Source organism: Cherax quadricarinatus, chromosome 25 (assembly GCF_038502225.1).
Source record: "Cherax quadricarinatus isolate ZL_2023a chromosome 25, ASM3850222v1, whole genome shotgun sequence".
In the NCBI taxonomy this organism is placed as follows: Eukaryota; Metazoa; Arthropoda; class Malacostraca; order Decapoda; family Parastacidae; genus Cherax; species Cherax quadricarinatus.
Window position 1 is genome coordinate 25,891,139 of NC_091316.1, and position 16,692 is coordinate 25,907,830.

The 16,692-nt window shown below is 40.7% G+C and overlaps 1 protein-coding gene across 3 annotated transcripts in view; it reads left to right on the forward strand.

Moving 5' to 3' along the window:
* Positions 1-16,692, forward strand: part of LOC128689942 (maspardin) — a 157,390-nt gene that overhangs the window by 9,913 nt on the left and 130,785 nt on the right. For 2 of the 3 annotated variants that reach the window (XM_070088671.1, XM_070088668.1), the window contains exons 2-3: positions 8,694-8,808; positions 14,628-14,744. In XM_070088671.1, coding sequence (XP_069944772.1) covers positions 8,701-8,808; positions 14,628-14,744 — 225 coding nt within the window. In that variant the 5' untranslated portion in view covers positions 8,694-8,700. The remainder of the gene's footprint in view (positions 1-8,693; positions 8,809-14,627; positions 14,745-16,692) is intronic. The other variant, XM_070088670.1, reaches the window with a different exon arrangement.

Consider the following 16,692-nt stretch of genomic DNA (forward strand, 5'->3'; position numbering starts at 1 on the left):
TAAAATATGTGTAGTCTTAATATAGGAAGAGAGGTGAGTAGTATTTTTTGTAGGAAGTCAGTGTAGGTAGCCGGTAGGTGTAGCCCGCCTGGGCTACACCTACCGGCTACCTAAACTGTGGCCCAGAGCCATATTATTAACAGCGACATGCCTTGTTCACTGAATTTAATCATTTCTAACAACTACCTTTAGATGGCATCATAAACGAAGGTAGAAGTAATGAATAATTCATGCCGAAAATTGTAAACAAAAGCGGAGTGGGGGAGTGGCAGGGTCAAACGCAGATTCATACACGTTTTCTCTGATGGCTGAGCAGAGAAAACGCAATGTTGTCCCTCCACCCGGCTACCACACAGCTCCACAAGTATTATTATCAGAGCATATAAAATATGCAATAAATGCCAGACAACAAGTTTACACTAACTAATATTAAGTTAGCGATAGAAATAGTCATTAAAAACACAATAAAAGGTAAGATACACACAGAGTACACTTATTACTTACCTTAAAATATTAATATTAATGTGTGAGAGGTGAGCGGCAGGGTGTTTATTGAATAAAATCAGAATGGCACACCATCATCCTCTAACTTGGCACTTAAAGCAAGAGGCTTACGACTTCTCTTTTTACCACAGCTAACCTTAGACGCCATCGTCAATGAGAGCCAACTAGTTAACGAAAGAGTAAACGAGAGAGAGAGAACGAGATACAGAGTTGAGACAATGTAAGAACACAAACTGAACAGGTAGTGGACGATCACTTGGTCAGGCGAAATAAATGCGTATTAATATGTGTCTACTTTTAGTTCATTCACGTCCATTTGTAAGAGTTTGTAAAACATTTACCTCAATATTTTTTTATTATAATAATAATTACCTCACAATACAAATACTTTTACATTGTGTACAAGTTGTACAAGTTAGTTCAAAATAAACAAACAGCAACACACCATTTTTAGAGTGAATGAAGATAATAATAATAATAATAATAATAATATTATTATTATTATTATTATTATTATTATTATTATAAAAAGCACTAAACCCACAAGGGTCGTGAATTGCTATATATAGAGTAAAGGCATACGAAAAGAATATTTTTCTACAGTTACCCCCAATGTTTGACTAGAGAAAACATAATTCTTCCGACACTACCTACACAGCTGCTTGGTAAACAAATCTCATATTTACGTCAATTTTTATTCTGTGAGTGTATGTATCATGTTTATATGCTATGTAATGGGTTTCATATATAATTTTGAGGAAAATGTCATAGATGGATTAATGAAAATGCCTATATTGATGTAAAATAAGACATTTAGTGTGCCAAAGAGTGGTTATTACGTAGTATTGACGTCATGAGTAGAGAGAGACTTAGCGATTTTAATGTGTACCTGCACACCAGCACAGTGTGTAAGTATATTTAAGTACAGGTACACTTAAGTATAATTATCAGAGTACATATAAAATATGCAGTAACTCTAAAACACTTGAAATTTTGGAAAGTTTCCTGACATAATAGATGAGGTCACAAAGTGTAAACAAACTGGGTGGGGGGGCGCCGTATTTGAAAGACCGCTTGCCGTATAGCAAATTTTGGTCATAATTTGACATCTCTGTATTAGCGGAACGCCGTAAGACAAAACGCCGTAAAGCGGGGCCTTACTGTACATATAAAAATAATATTACACTTACCTTTACTGAAGACATCTGGGTGGATGGAAGATGGGAGGAGGGGATAGGAGGAAGGTGTACACTATTGTTTGGAAGGAGAATCTCCTTCCATTAGGACTTCAGGTACGAAGTCCTTATCTGGGGTTACTTCCCTTCTTTGTTTTTTAAAGACATTGGGAACAACTTGAGAGTCACTGGACCCCTGTTGCACAAAATATCTGTCCTGAGAGCTCTGTTTTTGGCGTTTCTTTAAGATTTGTCTGAAGTGGGACACAACACTGCCATTGTACATGTTGCCAATACGGCCTGCAACATCTTTGTTAGGGTGAAATTCATCCATAAATGTTTGCACTTCAGTCCACATTGCACAAATGTCTTTAATCTTTGAAGAAGGCCCCTTCCTCCATCTCTCTTCCTCCTCCTCTGCAGCAGTTTCCTGAGCTGTGATCTCTTGCTGTTGCAGATGAAACTCTTGCAGCTCTTCAGTGATTAGCTCTTCCCTGTGGTCCTCCACCAACTCTTCCACATCCTCGCCACTCGCCTCCAACCCCAGGGACTTCTCTAATGCCACAGTAGATTCCACAACTGGCATAAGCTCCTTAGGGTCAGCTCCAAACCCTTCACAATCCCTCTCTTGTACACATTCTGGCCACAATTTTCTCCAAGCAGAATTCAAAGTTCTGCAAGTCACTCCTTCCCAAGCCTTACCTATAAGGTTTATGCAAGTGAGGATATTGAAGTGATCTTTCCAGAACTCTCTTAGGGTCAGCTCAGTGTCTGAGGTCACTTCAAAGCACTTTTGAAACACTACTTTGGTGTACAGTTTTTTGAAGTTTGAAATGACCTTCTGATCCATGGGCTGGATGAGAGGAGTTGTATTGAGGGGCAAGAACTTTGCCGTGATGAAACTAAACTCCTCCACTATTTGCTCTTCCAAGTCTGGAGGGTGAGCAGGAGCATTGTCCATTACCAGGAGGCACTTTAGTGGCAGTTTATTTTCCAGGAGGTATTTCTTCACACTGGGGCCAAACACTTCATTAAACCAGACTAGGAAAATTTCCCTTGTGACCCATGCCTTATTGTTAGCCTTCCACATTACACACAAATTACTCTTGGTGACACTGTTTTTCTTGAACACACTGGGATTTTCAGAGTGATACACCAGTAAAGGCTTCACTTTGCAATCCCCACTAGCATTACTACAAAACATGAGAGTAAGCCTATCCTTCATAGGCTTGTGTCCTGGGAGTGCCGTTTCCTCCTGCATGATGTAGGTCCTCTTTGGCATTTTCTTCCAAAAGAGGCCTGTTTCATCACAAACACTTGTTGGGGTTTGAATTCTCCAGTGTCTACACACTCCTTAAACTCCTGTACAAACTTCTCAGCTGCTTTTTTGTCAGAACTGGCAGCCTCACCATGCCTTATCACACTGTGAATGCCACTACGTTTCTTAAATCTTTCAGACCAACCTTTGCTGGCCTTAAAATCACAAGCATCACCACTTGTTGCAGGCATTTTCTTTATGAGATCGTCATGCAACTGCCTTGCCTTTTCACATATTATCGACTGCCTAATACTATCTCCTACTAACTGTTTTTGGGTAAACCACACCAACAATAACCTTTCCACTTCTTTGAGGATTTGCGATCTCTTTTTTGTCAGCATATCTACCCCTTTTGCAACAACAGCACACTTTATTTCCTTTCCCTTTGCCATGATCGAAGTGATGGTTGAATGGGGTTTGCCATACATCCTGGCAAGTTCTGTAACACGCACTCTGCTCTCATATTTTTCAATTATTTCCTTCTTGAATTCAATCGTGTTCCTCGCTTTCTTTACCAAAGGGCTTGCACTAGCTTTCCTTGGGCCCATGATGGCTTATTTAGCAGTTGCAAGCACAAAAAACAATGGATTATTATGAAATGTATGAACCCGCGGGGTGATGGTCACGTGCTGAAACAATGGCACACTTAGTGTGAATGGTGTGGGAGACTGGCTTTGTGTGCGCGGTGACGGGCGGACTGGTACCGGATGGTCGCCGAATCACGAGTCCAGTCACGAACCGTGAGGCAAAATTTTGCCGAAAAAATTTGCCGAAAGTCGGATTTCACGAAAGTCGATGCCGATGAAACTCGGGGGGGGTCCACTGTATTTTATTCATTTTAGAGTATATATCAGGTTTCTATGTTATTTATATTGTTTATGTCACATTAGATGAACTGTGATAGATAAATAAGCTGTAGAGTTTTTGATAGCGAAATATTCAAGGTGTATTTTGTCCTGTCTCCAACACTCGTCAGCTGACGCCGCCACATATATAATGACATATTTTATTCATTCTAGAGTATATATCAGGTTTCTTTGTTATTTATATTGTTATGTCATATTAGATGAACTGTGATAGTTAAATAAGCCATATAGATGATATTAGCAAAATTATCCAAGAAGTATTTTGTCCGGTCTCCAGACACACTGTCATCCACTGCCGACACCGCCCATACCACTACATGAATTACATATTTTATTAATTTTAGAGTATATATCAGGTTTCTATGTTATTTATATTTTTATTATATCACATTAGATCAATTGAAATAAATGAGCCATAAAGTTGATATTAGCGAAATTATTGAAGTACAGAATTCCACTGGAACGGATTAATTGCATTTCAGTTAATTTAAATGAGAAAAATGGACTCTGCAGGCGAGCAAATCCAGTTGCGAGCAAGGTCATGGAATGGATTAAACTCGCAAGTAGAGGTTCCACTGTATACCCTTTATATAAACAGCTTATTTCTTCTTTACATTCTGTAGTGTATTATGATTTATTATGTGTTTATGATATTTTCAGTGTTTTCCTTAGAATACTAGTGATCTACTGCAGTTAGCCTCAAAAATACTTTTTCTCTTAAAATAAGAGAATGGGAAGATACTCTTGGTATATACAGTGGACCCCCGCATACCGGACGCCTTGCATAACGGACAATCCGCATACCGGACGCTTTGATCACTAAAATTTTGCCTCGCATACCGCCCAAAAACCCGCTCAGCGCCCTTCGTCCGAGACGCGTCCAATGTGCGGCCTGAGCCACGCTCACATGTTCCGCCGGTGGCATTGTTTACCAGCCAGCCTCCGCGGTAACATCCAAGCATACAATCGGAACATTTCGTATTATTACAGTGTTTTTGGTGATTTTTTTTCTGGAAAATAAGTGACCATGGGCCCCAAGAAAGCTTCTAGTGCCAACCCTACAGCAATAAGGGTGAGAATTACTATGGAGATGAAGAAAAAGATCATTGATAAGTATGAAAGTGGAGTGCGTGTCTCCGAGCTGGCCAGGTTGTATAATAAACCCCAATCAACCATCGCTAATATTGGTGGTACAGCTGCTGCTGCTGCTGTACCACCGTCAGCTGCTGCTGCACTGTCAGCTGCTGCTGCACTGTCAGCTGCTGCTGCTGTACCACCGTCAGCTGCTCCTGCTGCTGTAGTACCGTCTGCTGCTGCTGTAGCATCGTCTGCTGCTGCTGTAGCATCGTCTGCTGCTGCTGTAGCATCGTCTGCTGCTGCTGTAGCATCGTCTGCTGCTGCTGTAGCATCGTCTGTTGCTGCTGTAGCATCGTCTGTTGCTGCTGTACCACCGTCAGCTGCTATTGCTGCTGTAGCATCGTCTGCTGCTGCTGCTGCTGTAGCATCGTCTGCTGCTGCTGTAACATCATCAGTTGCTGCTGTAGCATCGTCTGCTGCTGCTGTAGCATCGTCTGTTGCTGCTGTAGCATCGTCTGTTGCTGCTGTACCACCGTCAGCTGCTGCTGCTGCTGTAGCATCGTCTGCTGCTGCTGTAACATCAGTTGCTGCTGTAGCATCGTCTGCTGCTGCTGTAGCATCGTCTGCTGCTGCTGTAGCATCGTCTGTTGCTGCTGTAGCATCGTCTGTTGCTGCTGTACCACCGTCAGCTGCTGCTGCTGCTGTAGCATCGTCTGCTGCTGCTGTAACATCGTCAGTTGCTGCTGTAGCATCGTCTGCTGCTGCTGTAGCATCGTCTGTTGCTGCTGTAGCATCGTCTGTTGCTGCTGTACCACCGTCAGCTGCTGCTGCTGCTGTAGCATCGTCTGCTGCTGCTGTAACATCATCAGTTGCTGCTGTAGCATCGTCTGCTGCTGCTGTAGCATCGTCTGTTGCTGCTGTAGCATCGTCTGTTGCTGCTGTACCACCGTCAGCTGCTGCTGCTGCTGTAGCATCGTCTGCTGCTGCTGTAACATCGTCAGTTGCTGCTGTAGCATCGTCTGCTGCTGCTGTAGCATCGTCTGTTGCTGCTGTACCACCGTCAGCTGCTGCTGCTGCTGTAGCACCGTTGTTGGTGTGGCTTATTGAGAATACCAAGAAACAATTAACCCCAGAGGATTTGCCACCCAGGATAACTCAAAAAAGTCAGTGCGTCATCGAAGACTGTCTAACTTATTTCCATTGGGGTCCTTAATCTTGTCTCCCAGGATGCAACCCACACCAGTCGACTAACACCCAGGTGAACAGGGAAAATGCCTGGAACTAGTGCTCATATTGGTGAATTTAGAGCCAGCAAAGGTTGGTTTGAGAGATTTAAGAATCGTAGTGACATACACAGTGTGATAAGGCCTGTTCTGGAAGAAAATACCAAACAGGACCTACAGTACTCAGGAGGAAAAGGCACTCCCAGGACACAGTGTCTCATCAGTCATTGCTGCATCTTCAATAAAGGTAAGTGTCATTTATTCTTCATTTAGTAGAGTAGTACATGCACAATATATATTGTGTATGTACTACTCTACTATTGTGCATGTATCCTTCTCTTTGTGTGTAGGAAAATGTATATTTCATGTGGTAAAAAATTTTTTTTCATACTTTTGGGTGTCTTGCACGGATTAATTTGATTTCCATTATTTCTTATGGGGAAAATTCATTCGCATACCGAACATTTCGCATAACAGCCAGCCCTCTTGCACGGATTAAGGTCGCTATGCGGGGGTCCACTGTACACAGGAAATGGCGGACGCTTCTGCTGCTGCCTCTGCCACCATATTATGGCCTATTTTATTCATTCTAGAGTATATATCATGTTTCTGCATTAATTATATTGTTTATTATGTCATATTAGATGAATTGTGATAGATAAATAAGCCGTACAGTTGATAATAGCGTCATATTCAAGAGTGCAGGAACGAATTAATGGCTTTTCAGTTAATTTGAATGAGGAACATTAATTTGATATATAAGTAAATTGAGTTACGAGCTAGCTCCTGGAACAGATTAAACTCGTAAGTCAAGGTTCCACTGTATATATATTATAATCTTTCATGGTATGTTTTTGTGTTTTTGTATGTGTGGGGGGGAGGGGCGGCATAATGCCGTGGCTAGCATTGTATATAAATGCATAAGCATTAAGGAGTATTGGGTTTAGTTTTTCTGCTCAAAATGCTTTTCATAGCCATGAGCTTTTCACAAACTTCTGCAAAACATTTTTCACCCACTGTTATAACAACTATGTACTTTATAAAAATATAGTTACAGTAGACCATCATTTAGCACGAGTTTATTTGGCACAATTCAGGTATAGCACGATTGAAGAATTGCGGCACAATTTTATGTAACACGTTGTAAAATTAATTTAACACGGTTCGCAGGAGGTGGGTTACACCATTGAGTCAATGGGGGAGACCTACTGCCATCCCCCTGCCACCCTCAGCCACCCTCCCAGCTTTTAGTTTGGTTCATACGCGTGTAGGAACCAAAAAAATTTCCAAGACCGTAGGCATACTATCGAAGATACGGTACTATGTTCCACAGTCAGCCCTCCTGGCCCTATATCACTCTCTTATTTACCCCTATCTCACCTATGGAATTTGTGCATGGGGCTCAACAACAATAAACCATCTCAGACCACTAATCACCCAACAAAAGGCTGCAGTCAGAATAAATTCCCACTACAGACAACACACTCCACCAATATTCAAAACTCTAAACCTACTCACAATACAAAACATCCATACTTAATACTGCACCTACTACATACATAGAACACTTAACTCTGACATAAACCCTCCCCTCAAACATCTCCTTACCAACCTTAACAGAACACATGACCATAACACAAGGCACAGATCACTCTTTGATGTTCCTCATGTCCATCTCACGCTAGGCAAAAACTCAATGCACATAAAAGGCCCTAAAATCTGGAATTCATTACCTGTGAATATAAAAGAAACACTGTCTGTTTATAAATTCAAGTCTCTTCTCAAAAATCACTCACCCACAACTAAATAAATACTGAATAATTGTATCTCATAAATTGTATCTCATATGTATCTCATTATTGTATCTCATAAATGTCAACCTGTGACCCAATCAAACTTTGTTACTATTTAACTTCATTACCTAACGGAATACTCTATTCTACTGATTACACAGCAACACAGTAAATGACCATATGACCTGTCTTTGTAATACTCATTTGTACTAAATTGTTATCTGTTTTACAATAATTTTTGTACCACTGAATATATCATTGCTTAGTTAATCTTAAGTTAATTTTTAAGCCTGCCCATAATGCTCTGCATACAAGGGGCTTTGACCTGCTGCACTTTAAAAATTATATTCCTTGTACTTCTCTGTATCATGTTCAAATTAATAAATAAATAAGTAAATAGTATGAAGCTACTTGGGAACCTCACTGTGTTTATTTACATACATTGTACATATTTTCATTGCCGTTTGTTTAATCTGCCAAGCAATCATGGCACCCAGTAAGCATACAAGTGTTGCTGAAAGTGACAAGAAAAGGTTTAAGCATTCAAGTCTAGAAATTACGAAGAAAATCGAGATATTAATTAAGCTTAAGAGTGGCTCACATGTGGTGGATATAGTGAGGGCCTTAATGAAGCATCAGTTCGTACAAAAAGGACGAGGTGAATATACAAGTTTGACTGACTTACTGTAGGGTAAAAATAGAACAGAAAACCATTACAGAATTTATGCATACTCCAGTACAACCATGGACTTCAGTACCAGAACCTCTACCATCCACCTCAGACCAGTAGGGCCACAACATAACTCTCCACTCTCCACAATCATCCATAAACACCAGCACCCACAATTTAAGGTAAGAAATACTATTATTTCTGTTGCATTTGTAATCTTAAACAGTAAAAACAACTTAATACATCATGATAATGAACTACAATTACATATTCACATTTATTTTTGTTAGATCTGTTAATCTAAAAAAAAAAAGTTGTTTGGCTTTTCGGGGGTTCCCAGGAACGTAACCCTATTTTTCCCATAAGGCCTTAAGTTCATCTAACACGATTTTACCTAACGCTGCATTTTCAGGAATGTAACTACCGTGTTAAATGACGGACTACTGTATATGTTTTATGTATTTTATATGTTATGTTTTACCAGAAGTCAGAAGAAATAAGAAAGTGTGTGACAGTAACAAAAAAAAATGCTGTAGCTAGAGATGTAGAATCTCGTACATTTTTCAGTTTAAGTTCACACACTACCTAGGTCAGTTGGTGTCTCCATTTTCTTCCCCCTCAAAAAAAAAAAAAGAAAAAATCTTGCATGCTGAGATCCCAGTAATGAGGTTCTTGTATGTACAAAGATCTGGGCCAGTCACCTGAAAACTCAGTGCTTGGTCACCCATATGTCATGCCATGCTTCTTAACTTTTACCTTTATTGAAGACTCTTATTGGCATACTAGTCACACAGAAACACCACTAGTCACACTGAAACAATGTACATAATTTATAAATAAGAAATATTGTATAAAAACATAATAGAGAATATATGTGGAAGTATACAATAACGAGGAGGAGGTGGAGGAGGAGGAGGAGGAGGAGGAGGAGAGGGAGGGAGGGAGGAGAAAGAAGGAAGGAAGGAGAAAGAAGGAAGGAGAAAGAAAGAAGGAGAAAGGAGAAAGAAGGAAGGAAGGAGAAAGAAGGAAGAAAGAAGAAAGGAAGGGGAAGGAAGGAAGGAGAAAGAAGGAAGGAAGAAGGAAGGAGGAGGAGGAGGAAGAAGGGGAGGAGGAGGAGGAGGAAGAAGGAGGAGGAGGAGGAGGAGGAGGGAGGAGAAAGGAGAAAGAAGGAAGGAAGGAGAAAGAAAGAAGGAGGGAGGAAGGAGAAGGAAGGAGGAGGAGGAAGAAGGAGGAGGAAGAAGAAGGAGGAGGATGAAGAAGGAGGAGGAGGAAGAAGAGGAGGAGGAGGAGGAGGAGGAAAGAGGAAGAAGAAGGAGGAGGAAGGAGAAGGAGGAAGAGGAGGAAGAAGCAGGAGCAGAAAGGACGAGGAGGAGAAGAAAGGAGGAGGAGGAGGAGGAAGAAGGAGGAGGAGGAGGAAGGAGGAGGAGGAGGAGGAAGAAGGAGGAGGAGGAGGAAGAAGGAGGAGGAGGAAGAAGGAGGAGGAGGAGGAAGAAGGAGGAAGAAGAGGAGGAGGAAGGAGGAAGAGGAAGGAGGAGGAGGAAGAAGGAGGAAGCAGCAGGAGGAGGAGGAAGAAGGAGGAGGAAGAGGAAGGTGGAGGAAGGAGGAAGAGGGAGGAGGAAGGAGGAGGAGGAAGAGGAAGGAGGAGGAGGAAGAAGAAGGAGGAGGAGGAGGAGGAAGGAGGAGGAGGAGGAAGGAGGAGGAGGAGGAAGGAGGAGGAGGAGGAAGGAGGAGGAGGAAGGGGAAGGAGGAGGAGGAGGAGGAGGGAGGAGGAGGAGGAAGGAGGAGGAGGAGGAAGAAGGAGGAGGAGGAGGGAGGAGGAGAAAGGAGGAGGAGGAAGGAGGAAGAAAAGAAGGGAGGAGGAGAGAGGAGGAGGAAGGAGGAGGAGGAGGAAGGAGGAGGAGGAGGAAGGAGGAGGAGGAAGGAGGAGGAGGAGGAAGGAGGAGGAGGAGGAAGGAGGAAGAAGGAGGAGGAGGAAGGAGGAAGAAGGAGGAGGAGGAAGGAGGAAGTAGGAGGAGGAGGAAGAAGGAGGAGGAGGAGGAAGAAGGAGGAGGAGGAGGAAGAAGGAGGAGGAGGAAGAAGGAGGAGGAGGAAGAAGGAGGAGGAGGAGGGAGGAGGAAGGAGGAGGAGGAAGAAGAAGAAGAAGAAGAAGAAGAAGAGGAGAAGCTGCTGTTGCTGCTATCCACCACCACCAGCTGTTGTTGTTGTTCCCTTGAAGCATGAAAAACAAAGTCCACCCCTGACAGTGACATGATAAGATAACTGATATGTGCTGACGTTTGATGATCATACACGAGGGTGGGGGAGGGTGCAGCTGATAAGAGAAGATTAGAGGTGATATTTGATGAGCATCGCCCTCGCTTTGTTTTCGCTGGTACACAAACATGTCTGTCTGTCAAGCTCCCTGTCTGTCTGTCTATCCATCTAGCTCTGTCTCAAAGAGAGCCACAAGACTGCGTCATCACCTTTACTCACATCTTCAAGCAGAGTATAGCATTTTGTCTGGATTTTTTGGGTTATCCTAGGTAATTTACACTATGTATACTTCTATTTATGTGTACCTGTGAGACAGAGAGAGACAGGTTGAAAGAGATAGAGACAAAGACAGAGGTAGACAGAGATAGACAGAGATACAGACCCTAAACTTGGGGTTAACATCATTTTCCTCTTAAAAGACGAGTGTTAATATGACATTACATCAGTGAAACCTTGGTGTTTGCCGCACTATTTGCTCTAGCTGGCGCTCCCACAAGGTACTAAGTGTTCCCAGATTTTTTAATACTGCGCACAAAGAGTGTTAGGACCCATTCTATGCTGACAAGGCATCTCAGGCCAATCATGCCAAATTTAAAGGCAGGAAAAATAAAACATATATACGTTTGGGATGCTGTGCGTAAGAACATGCACGTTTGGACCGTTTAAGGGTTAATGTTACACTTTATCACTGGTGGCACTATAGCCTTTATCGACTCCTGCTGCTTTAACTCTTTGACTGTCGCGGCCGTATATATACGTCTTACGAGGTACCGTGTTTGACGTATATGTACTCATAAATTCTAGCGGCTTCAAATCAAGCAGGAGAAAGCTGGTAGGCCCACATGTGAGAGAATGGGTCTGTGTGGTCAGTGTGCACCATATAAAAAAAATCCTCGAGCATGCAGTGCATAATGAGAAAAAAAAAACTCCGACCATTTTTTTTAATTAAAATGCCGACTTTGTGGTCTATTTTCGTATAGTATTTATGGTTGTATTCTCGTTTTCTTGGTCTCATTTGATAGAATGGAAACCATATTATAGAAATAGAGGTGATTTTGATTGATTTTACTATAAAAAGAACGTGGAAATGGAGCTCAAAGTAGGGGAAATGTTTGATTTTTGCCAATGCTCAAAAGTAATAAATGATGTCATTGTCCAATAAATGTCCAACTAGCCATTCTAATATGCAGTCATGAATGGGTTGATGTTATTTATACAATTATTACAGTATTGCAGTAGTCTGCATAATAGTAAGTCTTCTGTTTTTTGTTTGAATAAAAATTCAAAATAGAAAGCAAGAGTAATATCAGAGGGGCCTGGAGACATGACTGATGAACAAAGAAAATGTTATTTTAGAGCCAGAAATGTCTGCATTGTTCATTCTGGACCATATTTTGAAATTGTCATATTTTTTAATTTTTGTGAAATTGGCCAAATTGCAAATTTCTGACCACATTATTGGGTAGTTGAAATCGGTAAATGGGCAGTTTCTTGTACTCAATCGATAGCAAAAATGGAGTTCTAAAGAAATAGCTATGAGTTTGGTCGACTGGAACAACGGAATTAGCCGAAAATAGGGCTCAAAGTGAGCGAAATCGCCGATTTGTAAATATCGCCGAGGTCGCTAACTTCGTGAGAGCATAATTCCATCAGTTTTCCATCAAATTTCGTTTTTTTTTGGTGTCATTACAATCGGGAAAAGATTCTCTATCATTTCATAAGAAAAAATAATATATACTTTTTTTTTTTTTTTAAATTTTGCGACACCAGGAGACACCTCAGGATTGGGGGTTGTGACAGTCAAGGGGTTAATATCGTACATATCATACAATCACTGAACAAGGCACATTCTCCCCTCTCCCTCAGCCCTTTACCAAAGAGCTGGCACTAGGAACTTTCTTTGGAACCATTTTGGCTTATTTCGCAGTCACAATCAATAATTAACCCTTTGACTGTCGCAACCCTCAATCCTGAGGTGTCTCCTGGTGTCGCAAAATTTAAAAAAAAAATTATTTTTTCTTATGAAATGATAGAGAATCTTTTTCCCGATTGTAATGACACCAAAAAAACGAAACTTGATGGAAAACTGACGGAATTATGCTCTCGCGAAGTTAGCGACCTCGGCGCTGTTTACAAATCGGCGATTTCGCCCACTTTGAGCCCTATTTTCGGTTAATTCCATTGTTCCAGTCGCCCAAACTCATAGCTATTTCTTTAGAACAACATTTTTTCTATCGATTGAGTACAAGAAACTGCCCATTTACCGATTTCAACTACCTAATAATGTGGTCAGAAATTTGCAATTTGGCCAATTTCACGAAAACTAAAAAATATGACAATTTCAAAATAAGGTCCAGAATGAACAATGCAGACATTCCTGGCTCTAAAATAACATTTTTTTGCTCATCAGTCATGTCTCCAGGCCCCTCTGATATTACTCTTGCTTTCTATTTTGAATGTTTATTCAAACAAAAAATAGAAGACTTACTATTATGCAGACTACTGCAATACTGTAATAATTGTATAAATAACATCAATCCATTCATGACTGCATATTAGAATGGCTAGTTGGACATTTATTGGACAATGGCATCATTTGTTTACTTTTGAACATTGGCAAAAATCAAACATTTCCTCTAATTTGAGCTCCATTTCTAGGTTCTTTTTATAGTAAAATCAATCAAAATCACCTCTATTTCTATAATATGTTTTGAATTCTATCAAATGAGATCAAGAAAACGAGAATACAACCATAAATACTATACGAAAATAGACCACAAAGTCGGCATTTTAATTAAAAAAAACGGTCTGAGTTTTTTTTTTCTCATTATGCACTGCGTGCTCCAGGATTTTTTTTATATGGTGCACACTGACCATACATATCCATTCTCTCACATGTGGGCCTACCAGCTTTCTCCTGCTTGATTTGAAGCCGCTAGAATTTATGAGTATATATACGTCAAACACGGTACCTCGTAAGACGTATATATACGGCCGCGACAGTCAAAGGGTTAAGCACAAAAATTGTGAAATGTTTTGGATGAATGCTCACTCAACTAGTGATGGAGCCAGACTGAAGCTGCATCCCGGCAGGTGAACGTGTCCGATATGTGCAATTCCTGGGACAAGGTCTGAAATTCGAAGCAAAATTTTGCACGAAAAAGTGTCTGAAATCCGAAAAGTCCGTTATCTGGTGCGTGCGAAATCCGGGGTTCCACTGTATATATAACAACACCCCCAAGGATGTGAACTCAGTCTGCTAGTAACCTACATAGCTTTACTCCTGAGTGAACAGAGTGCATCTGGTTTATATGCCCATCTCCCCCATCCCAGGATTAAACCCATGCACTTCAATAATAATCCAGAGGTACTATCACCATGCCATGAATTAACAAGGCAGCCACAATGTAGATAAGTTGTTCATTTTGTACCTAATTTTTTTTTTAGAGGGAGAGGGTGTTCATAACTTTATAATGTTTGTAATGCCACCCTGTCATTCCCATATACAGTACAGTACGTATATGTTATTTATATTTTATAGCCTAAAGTTTTCATGAATGCAACCCAAGTGTTAATTGAAAGGGTACTGTATATGGTATTTATATGTGCAAGTTCTTTGTGATTATTGAAAATGCTTGCATTAAAAGGCAGGTAGAATTTTGAATTGCTTTAAAATTTTAAATATTTCAGTTTTAATTATATGTACTATATAGATGGATATTTTGATTAACCTTTACTATACTTCCAGCTTGAACGCATGCATCAGATGGAATTCGAGAGTGATTTAGCACGTTCGTCCGAATACAAAAGTTTCCGTAGTACAGTACCTCTTAAACAAATTGTAGTTGACAGTGAGGCATTGAAGGTGAGTAATTGTGAGAATTTTTTATGTAACATCATCATCATCATCATCAATAATCCACATTTTCTACTTTAATGAGGTGAGAAAAATACAGTAATACTCAGTACAGTGAACCCCTGGATTTCGTCCAGTGTGGAAATCGTACAATTCAGATTTCGATTACTTTTTTTGGCGATATTTTACCCCAGGTTTCATACATCCGCTCAGAAATCATCCATACCAGATGCATCTGCATCTGCCTGGGCCGCTCATACGTTTGTGGCTCACTCTTGGACACATTAAATGTCTTATTTTACGTTAATATAGACATTTTCCTTAATCCATCTATGATATTTTCATCAAAATTATATAAGAAACATGTTACATAGCATATAAACATGCAATGTTTATGTGCTATGAAGGGGTGGTAGTCGGTGGAGGAAAAACATTACGTTTTCTCTGGTCCTGCATCAGAGAAAACGTATGAATCTGCGTTGGCCCAGTCACCGCCATTAATACATAACGCTTTTGTTTACAATTCTCGGAATGAATTATTCATTGCTTCTCCCTTTGTTTATGATGGCATCTAAAGGTAGTTGTTAGAAATGATTAAACTCACTGAACATGGTATGTCGATTGTAGTAATATGGCTCTGGGCCGCAGTGTAGGTAGCCAGTGGGTGTAGCTCAGGTGGGCTGCACCTACCGGCTACCTACACTGACTTCCTGCAAATAAATACTACTCGCCTCTCATCCTACATTAAGACTACAAATATTTTAAGGTAAGTAATGAATGTACAGTGGAACCTCAGGTTACGAATTTAATTTGTTCCATGGACGTGTTCGTATCCTGATATGTTCATATGCTGAGTAAATTTTCTTCATATAAATTAATTGAAATGCAATTAATTCGTTCCAGCTGAATCCCTGCTCTCAGGAGGCATGACAAAATAATCCTAATATTAACTCTACGGCTTATTTATCTGTCAGAATTCATCTAATATGACACACTAAACAATATAAATAACATAGAAACCTGATATACACTCTAGAACGAATAAAATGTCATTACATGGACGGCGGAGGGAGGAGGATTGTGGTCGGGAGTGGTCGCGCATTCTCGCTATGAAAACATCAGAGGTGTTATTATAAAAGAAAATGGAGTTTGTGAGGCTATCTGAATTAGATCTGGTGTACCCACCTTGGAGAACAAATACAGAGTGGCATATTCTGTCTGGAGTTCACACTTTTCTTAAGAATTGCTTTGTGCAATTTTTATGTTTATCTCACTACACTATGTATCTGTGAGCTGTTTTTCTGTCAACCATGTCAACAGCAGCTTTACCATCTTTTAATTCACATAGGTCCATTGCTTAGAAATTACCGTAACGTCCTTTGCTGGAGCTATAACCTTTATAGACTCCTTCTTTAGTATTGTACATATGGTAGATTATTATTATAATCATGGGGAAGCACTAAACCCATAGGTACATATAGTAGAGGGGCTACGCTTGTACTCGCCAAGTCCTCAACCCTCGTACCTAGTCTGTGCTTATTAATCATTTCTTGCTTTAATTCCATGAAAATCATCAACTTTTTCTTCTTGGCACTGTCCTGTGCACTTGCTTCCTTAGAACCCATGGTTAGAAGAAAGAAATCTGGCGAATTAAGTGCACGGAACATAAGGAAATCATGAGAATTCCTCGCATCGCGAGGATAGCTCCGTAAGCACATGTGCACTGGTGACCATTGTCACCAGGGAAAAGTGCAATTGAACTAACAAAACCAGATGAACCCCAACTCCCACCAACTGAAACAGCAAACAGACTCGATTTCTTCACCATAGGAAAAAACCTAGCCAATAAAATTCCAAGCTCAGATACCCCACCCAATGACTACCTCACTGGCAACTACCTGAACACACTGTTCCTTGCTCCGACTAACCCAACAGAAGTCTCCCTTATTATCAACAC